The sequence below is a fragment of the Pogona vitticeps genome, chromosome 7, assembly GCF_051106095.1.
Source record: "Pogona vitticeps strain Pit_001003342236 chromosome 7, PviZW2.1, whole genome shotgun sequence".
Classification (NCBI taxonomy): domain Eukaryota; kingdom Metazoa; phylum Chordata; class Lepidosauria; order Squamata; family Agamidae; genus Pogona; species Pogona vitticeps.
Window position 1 is genome coordinate 12,467,292 of NC_135789.1, and position 13,182 is coordinate 12,480,473.

At 47.2% G+C, this 13,182-nt stretch overlaps 1 protein-coding gene across 11 annotated transcripts in view; it reads right to left on the reverse strand.

Moving 5' to 3' along the window:
* Positions 1-6,264: 6,264 nt before the first annotated feature.
* Positions 6,265-13,182, reverse strand: part of PALM (paralemmin) — a 38,141-nt gene continuing 31,223 nt past the window's right edge. For 6 of the 11 annotated variants that reach the window (XM_078379005.1, XM_078379004.1, XM_078379003.1 and 3 more), the window contains one exon: positions 6,265-10,833. In XM_078379005.1, coding sequence (XP_078235131.1) covers positions 10,250-10,833 — 584 coding nt within the window. In that variant the 3' untranslated portion in view covers positions 6,265-10,249. Of the gene's footprint in view, positions 10,834-12,526; positions 12,659-13,182 lie in introns of all 11 variants that reach the window. The other 5 variants (XM_078379002.1, XM_078379001.1, XM_078379006.1 and 2 more) reach the window with 1 other exon arrangement.

Sequence of the window (13,182 nt, forward strand, 5' to 3'; positions counted from 1 at the left end):
CTACAGGAGGAGGTGTGCGCACACGCACGCACGCACGCACACACACACACAACTTCTGAAGGAACAACCACACAAGTTGTTAAGAAAACTATGTGAGAAAATGGAACTGGCTTTCAAGAGACTTGGTTTCGATTTTTTTTCAAAGTTTGGCAGGACTTTGTGGAGACAATCGGACGAGGCACAGAAGGTAAAAGGCACAAAGTGGTGGGAGGACAAGCGTTTCCATAGCGTGCATAAAGAGAATGAAGCAGTCCTGCGTCCAAAGTCCAAGGAATCGGTCAAGAAGGAAGAATTTTGCAGAGAATCACCCCCCCCGCTCCCACAAAGGGACCATCTTGGGTGGAACAGGGTCCCATCTATGTCCAGACGAAAAAAGCAAAACCGACAACCTCCATCAGGCAGAAGCAAGGCAGAGTCTCTATCCTGCCAGATCCCAAAGGTTGCCTGTTTTTAATATTTCAGGGGTCCAGAAAAGGAGTATCACTCCTCCTTCATTTTGGATTTGATATGCGGATCAACACACGGCTTTTCCCCCTCTTGCAGGCTCTTCAAAGACTCTCTAGAGGGCACCCTTGTGTGATTTTTTTTTTAACCTTTTAACCCCTTGGGGAGGTGTTTTAGGTCTTGGTTTAAAATTGTTAAAACCCCTTTTCTTAAAAGCAAAACAAATGAACCCCAGAATTGGTCATCCCTGGCCAGCCAGCAAAGCAGACCGGACGTAGGCCCTGAATGGCACTCCTGAATTTTTCACCCACATTTCCCTCTCTCCGTCCTGCACACAAACGCCTTACATTAATTTCTGAGGAGGAAATTGGAGGCTCGTTTCTCCCCGTCTCTGTCACCACCTGTGCATTGCCCTTATGTTCCCCAAACCCTCCTGTGGGGTGGAGGCCCTCTGAAGTGGAAGAAATATACTACAGGTCATGTTGCCTCGATGGGTGAAGAGGTTCAAGAAACATAGGGGTTTTCCCCACAAAGCACTGTTAAACTGCGGGACTCACTGCCATGTGATATGAAAGGCATCCAGCTTGGATGGCTTTAAAGGGTGATGGAGAGACATTTAGGAAGGATGCAGTTGTCTGTAGCTACTATTCAGGATGAAAATACATCTGCATCTGTAATTCAGTTGCCAGGTTGCTATAAACCGAGGGTGCAGCTCCTTGCATGCATGCATACGTGCCCAACTCATGAGCTTCCCTTGGCGCTCCCTGGATGGAGATGGTGGAAACTAGCATCGTGCTTTTTAGACTACAAACCCCAGAATTCCTGATAGATTTGCACACCTCTAGGGGAACACAGCATGGACCTTGATAGGCTTTTGCTCTGGTGCAGTCTGGTCCTTCTTGCAACCAATGCAAAGCAAATGAAAATGCCTTCAGCAGACTGAAACACAACTAAGAATTTTGGAACCAAAATGGAGTGAATTCCTTAAATGTGCAGTTTTGTCTGTGTTGCATCTACAAACAGAGGTGTGTGGGTGTGGGAATTACCTTTTTTTTATCCTCCTCGGTGGTTTCAGCCTTGGCTGCAGAGCTAGAGGTTATGAGTTCGATTCCCCCCAGGGCCTCCTTCTCAGGGGCTGGACTGGATGATCCAAAGGGTCCCTTTGCAGCTCTCCAGTTCCAAGATTATTATAATTTGTTGCATTTCATTATAATTCATTCACTTGTTTCTTGAATATCCCACTTTTCTTGCAATGAGTTCACAAGCCTCTCCTGTCTCAGCTTGGGCCTCAACATAACTGCCGTGTGAGGTAGGTCTGTCTGTCCATCCTGTACCCAGCTTGTCCCTCACCCCCCTCTCTGGGGGGGGGCTTTGTGGGGTCAATGCCACCGGGCTGGCTCATTCCAGGCGCTTCTGGCTTTTGCTGGTAACAAAGAGCCATCCCCGCTCAGAAAGGCTGGCGCTGACAGAGGCAAATGCCATCCTCGGGGGCAGACAAAGGCAGCTGGGGGGGCAGGGGGAAAGCTGAATGGGCAAAATGCGGGCACTGGAATGCTGCTGACCAGGGTGGGTGAGATAATTGGGGGGGCATCTGGAAAAACCCAGGAGGTGGGAGGGAGCAACCTTGTGCTAAACCTAACCGCGGACAGGGAAATTTCTCTCTTTCTAGTGAAAATGGACAAAGGGCAAATCGGATCAAAGCTGAGTCCTCTCTTTTGGCATCCTAAATTATTGGGGTGGCCAGAGCCTTCCCCTACCACCATCTAACAGACCAAGATAGACTGCTCCTGAAGGTGGAGGCTGCATTTAGGTATAATTAGAAGCTGAGAAGAACCCTTCTGGGTTAAGTCAGAGTGTTCACTTAGTTCACAGCTTGGAAAAGGCAAGCCTCTTTTTTAAGAGAGGGACTTCCTATCCCAGAACCAACCCCACAGTGGCTCTCCTGATCCCTAGCAGGCTGACCTCTCTCCATCCATCTCCCCCGTCTGTTTCTGGCTGCCTGAGACACAAAGATGCCCAACCAGTGCAATGCGTACTGCTTGCAGTCAGGGTCCTCCTTGGAGCAAATGAGCAAACAAGGAGCAGGAGATCAAAGCTCAGGAGCCACCCAAGGTCCAGCCACAAAAGATTACAAACAGGGAGGGCCCCAGAGATGTAGTCAAGTGGTCCAAAAGTCTCACCTATGGCCGAGGAGCAAGGGGCCAAGAGGATATATTACAATCAAGGTCTGCAGCTTGTCTTTAGCTGGCTCCCCATCCCAGCGGAGGTTTATATCCCTGGCCTGTTTGGAGCCCCACCCAGAGCTGAGCTTCAGGATTAAAACAAACAAACAAACACACACACACACACACACACACACACACACACACACACAGAGAGAGAGAGAGAGAGAGAGAGAGAGAGAGAAGTTTCCCTTGCAAGGAACAAACAAAACGTGAAAAGGGAAATAGTGAATGCTGAAAACAATGGTCAGGAAACAAGAGAAGAAGATACAGTAACTCACTAGTCCTTAAAAGCTAAAGGTTTTTCTGAGATAAAAGTTGGCTTTAGGATCAGGTTGTGAGGGAAATTTTAATTGCTGAAAAGGCGGGACAGCTAAAAAAAATAAGAAAATTGACTAAAGTGGGAGAAGGAAAAAGACAAACCATGTACAGACTCATAAGCACAGAAGAAGGATACATACTTATATTGTATGTGAAATAAAAGTTAAAATACCTCACAAGAAGGGAAAGAAAAGCACAATGGAGATAGAAGAGAGTCTTTCTCTGAGGCAGTATATAGGTTTTAAAAAACAAAGAAATGAATGCAAAAACAGATATATGAAATAAAGTTAAAATGCCTGATAAAAAGAGAAAGGGTTTAAAACAATGGAAATAGGTGAGGGAAATTTAACTGAGGTAGTTTCACTGAGTGAGCAGGTGGAAGAAGAAGAATTAAAAATAATGATAGAGAAAGAAAACTGAAAGTTCTGGACAAAACTTCAATTTAGGTTTGGATAATAATTCCTATCAGGCCAAAATGATGAAAGGAGAGTTAAAATTAAAACATTTGAGAAGGGAAAGGCTATTGAAAATATAAAGTCTGGAAATGGAGGGAGAAAGCAGACAGAAAAAGAAAAGTGGCTGAGAAAAATGGAAATAAAAAGAAAATAAATTGCTAGTAAATTAATCCTCAACAGAGTTGGTGCATGACAAAACCTCTGAGGGAAATCTGATTATCAAACAACAAATAAACCTATGCCTCAGAATAATCAGTTAATCCAATTTAAAGGAGAGGAAGCTGAGGAGTATGAAGAAAGCATGAATGTAGGTTCAGAAAGTAATCTCTCTGATATAGAAATTATGAAAATAGACTTAGAACTAGATCACAGAATGAGATGAAACTAAAGGCAACTGGAGAAAGAAAAGAAAAACTCAGGAAACTGGAGAAATTAAAGGAAAAAGGTTGAGAGATAGAGAATCAGAAGAAGAATGATGAAGGGGGGGAAATAAATAAAAAGGAAATAAACAGTTAAAACTATGCCTCAGAATGATAAATTAATCCTAAATTTAAATGGCAGGATTACAAAAATCTCTGTGGATAAATTATTTTAAAACAGCAACTGAATTTGTGCCTCAGACTGGTGACATTTATTTTCACCATGGTGGAAATAAAATAAATGTTACATCTCCACAGAATAAGGAGTTAAAAATAATTCACACTAAGGAAACGTTTGTTAAATCTGCCTTAATGGCAATGGGCGGTGGGGGGAAATAAGCCTTAAATGTGAAAATAAGGGACAATTTAAGTTTCAAAGTGCTAGTCCTCAGAGAGGACCAGAAAAACCCACAATGAGCCATTCTGTGAAATTTGTTAAAAGGGGGCCTCAGGCAGAGGGAGAAGGTGCAGAGGGGAAACAAAATAAAGAATTAGGCCAGAAATAAGAAAATAGAAGTGAATCTGTGGCAGCAATAGCCACACTGTGTGTGGTGTACACACTTTGGAAATGCCCTACGAGAGTAGCTGAGGTAAAATGAGTGTGAGGGAAAATTTGAAGAGAAATGAGCAAGGCTTCAAAGGGTGCCTGACGGCCATTTGGCTGAGGGCCCAACTGCACACACAAAGTGGGGGAATTTTAAACAAGATTATTCTTCCACTTTAAAGGAGCCAGGAAAGGGGGGGGGGGAAACAGGAGGTTCCCAGTTTTGAGAAACAGGCAGGATCCAATCACATCAGTTCCATCCATATTGATTTGCGTGCCACTTGGGGGGGGGTGTCTTTTAACCCCACTCCTCTTTTGCTGTTCTTCTTCCCACAAAATTATTGGCCTCGGTTCAAGGATGCACTGAGGTGGCCTCATTCTCGTTTCAGGCAAAATAATCCGAGGGATTAAGGCAGCAGCTTTAAAAGATATCAACAAAACCATGAAAAGAGGCAAAACCCAATTTAAGTTTGCTCAACACTGCGTGGGGGTTTTTGCTGCCTTGTTGTCATTTTTCCAGTTCAATATTAAACAATTAAACCCTCCAATTGACTTTTTAATCCATTATTTTGCTGCTGCTTTGATTTTTTTTTTTTTAAATTAATGGGTATGGTTATCGGGCCAGATGGGATGTACGGAGCCCGGCGAGTCAGCACAGTGCAATGGCTGGGGAAATTTCATATCCTTATCATTGTTGTTGGCCACCAATTCCCATCATCCCTGACCATGATGGGAATCGTAGTCTGTGTGAACATCTAGGCAGCCACAATTTAAACACCTTTAGGTCAGAGTGCTGGGAAAGGCCTGGATTTAAATCCCCTATTGTCCCTAAAATGGACTAGTTTAACTTAGCTCAAGGAATCTTTCTCAGATGAATCTACCTCACAGGACTGTTGTTGGGATGAAAATGGGAAGGAAGGTCACATATCATGCCTTGAACTCCACAGACAAAATGCATAATTAAAAATATAATAAAAGGCATCTGAAATAGTCCATACACCTCAAGGAATCAACACCTGAGCTGATTCCTTGGTACTCTAAGTGGGAGCAAAAGTAGCATTTCTTCCCCGTTGCATTGTGTGTGTGTTTTTTAAATTAACATTCTTGTGCTTAAAATGGTTCACTGTTGTTCTTATCTTGCTTCAACAGGGTGTCTTACACTGAGGCAAGATCCTCTGAATGTGCTTATCAGCACTATGAACCAGAATGTAGAGAAGTTACTTTGGGGACTACGACTTCCAGAATCCACCAGCCAGATCCTTTTCTGAGCTGGGCACAGAGATGGGAATGGCACCTCTAAGAAGCAACCAAAAATGACCAAGGTGAAAGGGTAGCACACCAGCTATCTTGTGTAGGACCAAACACAAGTGAATCTTCTCCCAGTTTTCTAGAGTGAGACCTTTCCGATGCTGATTGCAGGATTCTGGAAACTGTGTTATAATAATCATCTTAGAATTGCAGGGCTAGAAAGGACCCTATATAGATCATCCAGTCCAGCCCCTGTCCAAAAAGGCCCAGAGGGGAATCAAACTCTCACCTATGCAGCAGTTCTATAGTCCTCAAAGTAACTTTTGCAAGAGCAGATAATAATCCATTTAAGCAATGCCCTCTAACCTAGAAGGTGCCCGTTCTGACAGCAGTCTAGCACCAGGGAAGTGCAATGCTTCCTTGCCCATCATCTCCTTTCCAGTGTGTCAAACTTCCAAATTTTTGTGACGTACATTTTTGTGCTCTTGCTGTGACCTGATATTAGAGGCAGTCACTTCATCTGTCTCATGGCACTTGGACAAATCTAACCTGCAAGAAGAAGAAGAATTACTTTTTGGAACAAGAAAAGGCAGGAGGAAAAGACAGGCTAATTCTCTCTCTTTTTTTTTCCCCCAGATGAGTGACACCTTTTATTTGCACCAGTATATTACAAAATGACAAAGGGGAAGCTGGGGTGTTGTGGGTGGGGGCCAGGAAGGGGACAAAGAGTGGACTCCAAACAAGTGGTCTTGAAGGTTGAAACCTTGGGTGTGGAGGACAGTGGATTGGGGCCCCCGTGGTGGAGGACCTGGGCGTACAAAGGGCATCACCTTGGCTTGCACACGAGATGAAACAGCGACCAGACGGGAAGAGCAGGGAGAGGAAGGCAGAAAAAAATAGGCCAAGGAAGTTCATACACCAGCACTGGAATATGTAAAGCTGACGTGGTTGGCATCCTTGCCCGAAGACCCAAGTAGAATCTTCCTCTCCTCAAGGCCTGGTGTCTTCCTCATGTGCGTGTGGGTATGAAAGAGTGAACACGTGTGACACCGCCGTGCGTCTTCAGATTGCACCGTCCAAGTTGTTGGCTCAGTGGAGATGCCATCGTTGATCAAGGGAGGAAGAGGCCGGCCTTGCGGTCACGAGGCTGGCTGGAGGTGGTGCAGATGTTCACAGCTGGCTCACAGAGGCCTCCCCGATGCCCTGAGAAAAAGCTGGGGGGGGGCGGGTGGCAGCGAGGATGGCCACCGGCCCATTGCTGGGGACCAGGGTGGGCTCGCCTCTCACCAGTGGCAACTCTGCACGAAGCTCTTGTACGTTCAGATCCTTTTCCGGGACGGTGACTTTGGCCCAGCTGGATGTTCACAGAATGGTGGACCAGCTTCTGGCTGGGGGGGTCATCTCAATCCCTTCAGGTGGGCCTCTGTGTTTCTTATGTGTCAACAGATCCCCAGATTGATGTGATCCAGGCACCCCAAGGGGGATCAGAGTCCAGGCTGTGGGTCAATAATTACATCAGTGACAAAGGTCTTTAGGTTCCCAAGAAAAACAAATCTGCAGACCCAGCTGGATCTGGTTGAGAGCTTAGGGACGCCTGCTACCTTCCTCTGGCTCCCTAGGAAGCTGTCAGGGCCAAAGTGCCCCCCCCCCTATCTCAAAGCTCCCCACTGCAAAGGGGAATGGGGAAGCTCAAATTCCACCAACCCATCCATCGTACATCAAGGGATGCTGACGTAGACTTTCTCCAGTCAGTTTTTCCCCCTTCTTGATGCCCATTCCTGACCCCAAAACACCCTACTTTGCTATCATTTAAACTGAATTATACAGTAAATCCCATTATTAGCATAACTATATAAGGTATTCACATATCTGGAGGGCACAACCCCAACCCACCTGGGATGGGACATGGTGGCAACCCCCTCCGTTTACAAGCAGAGGCAAGTCCATACTTGACACCGTTTATAGCCCTCGACTCCCTTCTTGAGGATGCTGGGCTGTGTAGTTTGCTGAGGGGGGTACAGAGACTTCTCAGCTGAAGAGGTCACATCTCTTCCTCTGAATTATGGCAGAAGCTAAGCAGCCCCTCCAGGAACTACTACTCCCAGGGTTCCTGAGGAGGAAGCCATGACGGTTAAAGGGGTGGCCAAATGGAGAGAACTGCCCCGTGTGGACCCCTTCATTGAAATCAAACTAGGCTAAAGTTAAGTTTGATCCTGCCTGGTTGCTTTGTCTTCTTAACACACTCCCCCCTTTTCTTTCTTTTTTGCTCTTGAGTCAGATACAACTGGAAGAAACACAAAATGGTCTTGCAAACATTAATAGACCAGCATAGAGACAGAAGGAATCAAGTCTATTCTCCCTCCCAGCTTATTTCCATTTGTCATTTTGGTGGCAGGGGTGTGGGTCCTGACGGATAAGGGCGGCAAACCTTAATCCTTCAAAAAACCCAACCCTCCTGGCATTGATCCTGTTTACAGATGAAACCAAGCCTCCCAAACCTCATATAATCTGGTTATATTGCCCTTTGCTTTTATCTCACTATCTCAATTTTAAGAGTGGCTGTTCCAGAATTCCTGAAATAGCTCCCCAATTTTGATGCCAAGGTTGAACCTCTCGGTCTTTGAGACGCCACAAGATTCTTTGATCCATTTTGAGGCAGCGGTTCCTTCAATTTCAGCCTCTGGAGGCAGGACCGGGGGGGGGGGGAGCAGGCATTGTGAGGCTCTGCTCTGTACCTCTAGTAGGGTGCAAAGCTCTTGGTACTGTTCAAACCTTGCAAAACGTCCCCCAGGCCCACCACCATCACCACCACAACAAAATGAAAACAAACTCCAGCAACCTGGATTTGCAAAGGAGTCCTGGATGGAAGATGGTTTATCCGGGAGATAAAGCGGGTGGGAGAAAATTTAGACCAAGAACGCAAGGATGGGGAAGGAGCAGGGAAGGCTGTTGTTACACACTGGGAGGGTGCTTTCTTAAAAAAGCAGGATGATGGAGAAATGTGTTCTAAAAGTCCACCTTCCAGCACCTCAGGTTTCTCCATTTTTAAACTTTTGCAGTCAGGAAGCTGGTTTGGAAGGTTTTCCTTCCAAATGAAGTTTAAGGATCCACATGGATAGAAATGTTCCTCACCCCTTCAACTATTTTGCTCCAGATTGCTGGCTGTGGTTTTAAAATGCCTCTTTGCACCTCTTAAGTTACACCCCTGCCTGCTTTTCTGCCTTACTCCCCTTTTCTTTGGCCTCATCCTGAGTTTCTTAGCCCATTCCTGCTCTGGAGGGGTACCCCGGCCTCCTCTGAGGCCTGTCTTTTCCCATTTCCTCAGTCTCTGGTCACTTATATATATTGGCAAGGCTCGCTCTCTCATCCACTTCTGCATTTAGGTGCGAGGACATGTATCTCCTTTTTTTAAAAATCTCAGCAACTCCAGGTATGAGTTGAAGCCACTCAGTGAAATCTAAGCTCTTCTCAGATGCCAACATTACAGTCTGGAGAAGCAGCTACTAAAGCATTAGTAAAAATTATAGGATGACTAGAATCCAACCATCTTTCTGACAGCTTTCAAAGCTAATGCCCCAGCCTTAGTAGAAGCAGTTCAGGAAACCAGACGGCCGCAGGCGACAGATGCTCCGTCTTGGAGATGAAAACAGTTTCCAGTGCCTGGATCCCTCGGAGGAGAAACGCGGCTTGATTCCTGTTGTGCAGAAATAAGAGATGGATGGGTTTCTGAAGCAGAGGGTGGAAAAAGCCTCTTCCCTGACAATATTTATGCTTTTGTTGTACAAGGATCCTGTCACTGATATTCTTTTTTTAAAAAAAAAAACCCTTCAGGAACCAAATTCTTGAAAGGGCTTTGGAAATCTTCAAGGTCGCTGAATTCCAAAAGGTCTCCAAATCTCTTAAAAATATGCCAAGAATTAAACAGCCTCTTTGCTTGACGGATGGGGTTTTGCTCTTCTCCAGACATGGCCCTCCACCATAGAAGGGGTTCCCTTAGATAACAGAAATGGGTCTGGTTCCTTGAAAAGGGTGTAGATACTGAGAAACATCCCCATTTTTATTCTGCAGACCTCTTTCTCTTTTTTAAAAAAGGGTTTTCCAGATTTTTTTTTAATTTTGAGACTTGAAAATGGTTTCTCATGATCCACAAAACAAAAATAAACTTTAAAATAAAAAAGAGAGGGAAGGGTCACAAGTTCATTTTACTCTAATAAATATAATATTCTCCAGCTGTCCCATTTATGGAAAAAAGAAGAAGAGAAGAAGGGTGTTAAATGGAACAGAACCGGCAGCTTGGTGTCGTTGGATTTATTATATACCCTTTTCCACACCATGCTGCCTTTATTTTCCCCCCAGTCACTTGAAATTAGAGAAAGAGATGGGGGGGAGGGAAATCCAAAACCCAAGAGAGGTCCAAACAGCATGTCTCGTTAAGAAAACAAAAATCTAAAAACCACTTTAAACCTAAGAACCTGTGGAACCGAAAAGGGAACCGAAGAGGCAGAGCCAAGGTGTCCAGGTGGGAGTGATGGAGGGGGGGGAAGGACAGTCCTGGTCGGCTGCGCGGTTGAGGGCCGGGCCAAAGCAGGCCCTCTATTACATGACCGAGCAGCATTTGCAGCGTTGTTTCTTTGTGTCAGGATCTTGCTCGCCCCCTTTGGGCTCAGTGTCGTTGGCCGATGGCTGCTCCCCCGGCCGGCTCTCCTGCTTCTGGGGCATGGCCGTCACCGGATCCGTGGCAGCACTGCCGTTGGGTGGGGCGTGGTCCTTCCCCGTGGAACCGGCTCCCGGCTTGTTCTCGGCATCTTCAATCACCACCAGCTCGGCCTTGATGGTCCCCTCGAGTCCCAGTACCTTCTTGGTCTCGTTCTCGTCTTCCACATTTTGGTACCCCATGAAGATCATGGTGACCGGCTGCTCGTGGCTGGGCTCCGGCCCTGAAGCCAAGAGCTTGGGGCTCTCCATGGGTTTGGCCTGGACACCTGTGATTTCCTTCCGGGGGGTCACCTTCTGGCTCGGGGGGTTGCTCTTTTTGGCCTCTTCTCCATCCTTGACCCTCTCCGAGGCTTCACTCAGGGTCACCTCGTCGGCTTTGTGGATAAGCTCATCCACCTCCGAGGAGCTGAGCTGGTGGAGGCCGTTCTCCAGGGCCCCATCTTCTGCACGGACCGCGTGGACCACTGCAAGGAGAGGCAGAGAGGAAATACCGTGAGGATCAGCAGCATGACTGCCCCAAAACTATTTGATTTCGGAATGGGTCAACGGGCAGATGCCACCCCTTTCCTTCGTCTTCAAACCTTCCCCCAGACAGACTTGCTGAACGTGGCTTCAAATTTTTATTACCAGCACCTACAGGACCCAGACATGATGTTCAAAATTTACAAACTGTAACAAGACATCCACTCGTGGAGCTGGTCTGGGGTGTTTGGGGAAAAGCTGTGAGCTGGGGTGACAGGGAGCTGCCAACCTGTTTTTCTTTCTTTCTTTTTTTCTTTTGCCAAAACAACTCTTCTTGGGAAGTCTCTGAGAACGGAAAAACCTGTTTCCCCCCAAACTCATTTTTTCAAGTCGCACGGGAAGCTCTCATCTGTCCACGAGCCCCCCCCAACCAGAGTTCAACAGCCCCAGAGATACTTTTCCCCCTCAAAACATTGCGTTGATAAAGTAGCGTAGCACTAGATTGCCTCTGCACAGACAAAATAAATAAAAATCCATACAAAATAGAAACTACCCTGACCAACTGACTATTTTTCCGCAGTATGCGTGTGTTTGCACTTTATGGAGAACTTTGCAAACAGCCCCTTGCGGGCTCAAAGGAAGGGGGCCTGTGGGCTGTGGCGTGGATCAGACCGGATCAGACCGAGGGGCCGGCGTGGACACTGGACTCTTTGACAGGGGCTGGACTCAATGATCCATGGGGTCCCTTCTAGTTCCAAGATGATGATGATTATCCACAGTCTCTATTCTCAACAGAAGTATAAAACAGGCTGTGAATCAAGCCACAGCTCTCTAGTTTGGCTTGCTGGTGTCCTGGCAGCCTCATCTGGGGCTAGACATCTTCCACCTTCTATTCACGGACATAGGGAGCAGAGAATGAGGAGGGAGAGGATGAGGCCACAGAGTCTGAATTTGGTTGCTGTTCTGAGGTGGAGAAAGGGGGCAAAGAAGCCTTTAGCGTGAGTCACAAGGGTGGCTGCCTATAAAAGCAGCTGATGGTGTGAGGAGTGAGGCCTCTGGTGCAGGACAGGATCGGGGCCCTCGGGGCCCCCAGCTACCTGTCCACCCGACTGGCAGCATGAAGCACCCGCCTCTGGTCATGATGGAGAACTGGGGTGGGCTGGATGATGACAAGGGGACACCCCTTCTCTGACCCAGGGAGAAAAGCCTCAGTCGTTGTCCACACGGGGAGAGAAAGGTTCCCTGAGGAGGACTTTGCCTGGGAAGAGAAGCCTTTGGCCGTTGTAGCCTTTTGTTTATGGCCTATATCTGAAATCTAATTGCTCTCTGCAGTACCAATCTCTCCTTTTAAGGGTCAAACTTCACATCCGGGGGTATGCATATTCCTTAAAATTGACCTGTTTCCATTCCTACCATGGGATTTCCTGAGATACATGGGCCTCCTCAATCAGATATGCAATTGCAGCACAACCAATCACAAAAAAGTGAGGAAAAGCATGTGTCAGGACAAACAGATGCCTTTCTGGTCTTCAAAGAGCACCACTTTTACATCTGGGCTAGGTACATTGCCTAGTTCAGCCTGAAGTCATAGCCTGGTAGTCACGACGGGCCGCGGTGTAATTGCAGGAAGCTTATCTTTGCCTTACAGGTCTTCCTGCAGGGTGCGCGTGCGTGTGCGCATGTGTCTGTCCGTACCTTTCATTTCATCCTCGTACACCTTGACCCCATGAACCGAGCGGTCTCGGGGTAGCCTAGTGGTGCTGGAAAGGACTTTGGTCTCCCCCGTCAGTTTGTCCTTCTCCACCGTGATCTCCACAGAGTACATAGCTGGGACATAAATAGGACAGTGAGCTCTGGAGCCCCCCAAAAGGGGGTACCCCCTCCGTCTCCCCCATGGCGCCCACGCATGGCCCAAGCTCAGGTGTGAAGCAGAGGGTCGGGAGGTGCAGCCACAAGGAGTTAGGGTGGTAGTGCCCGGGGAATAAGCTCCCAAAGAGGTGCAAGAAAGAAGCAATGCACGGGGTGGGCAGGCACCAGCAGGGAAGCCCGCTTCTCCAAAGCATCATGTGCACAAGACATGAAGGATGCTTTTCCTGCATTCCCTGCTCTTCTCGATTCAGACTATCTTGCCAGAACAGGATGCCTGGAACGGGAATTTCTAAGCAAGACATTATCCACCTCTGGCTGAGAGCCGGGCACACTGCGTCATTCCTTCTCGCCAAGGCCCCCCCGTCATTTGCTCCTGGCAATAGCCTCACAAATAGCCTCACAATAGCCTTTCCTATGGGGAAGCAGAGTGTGCAGGCACAGCAGGCAGAGAAAAGACCCAGTAATCGTTAAAAGGAGGCCAG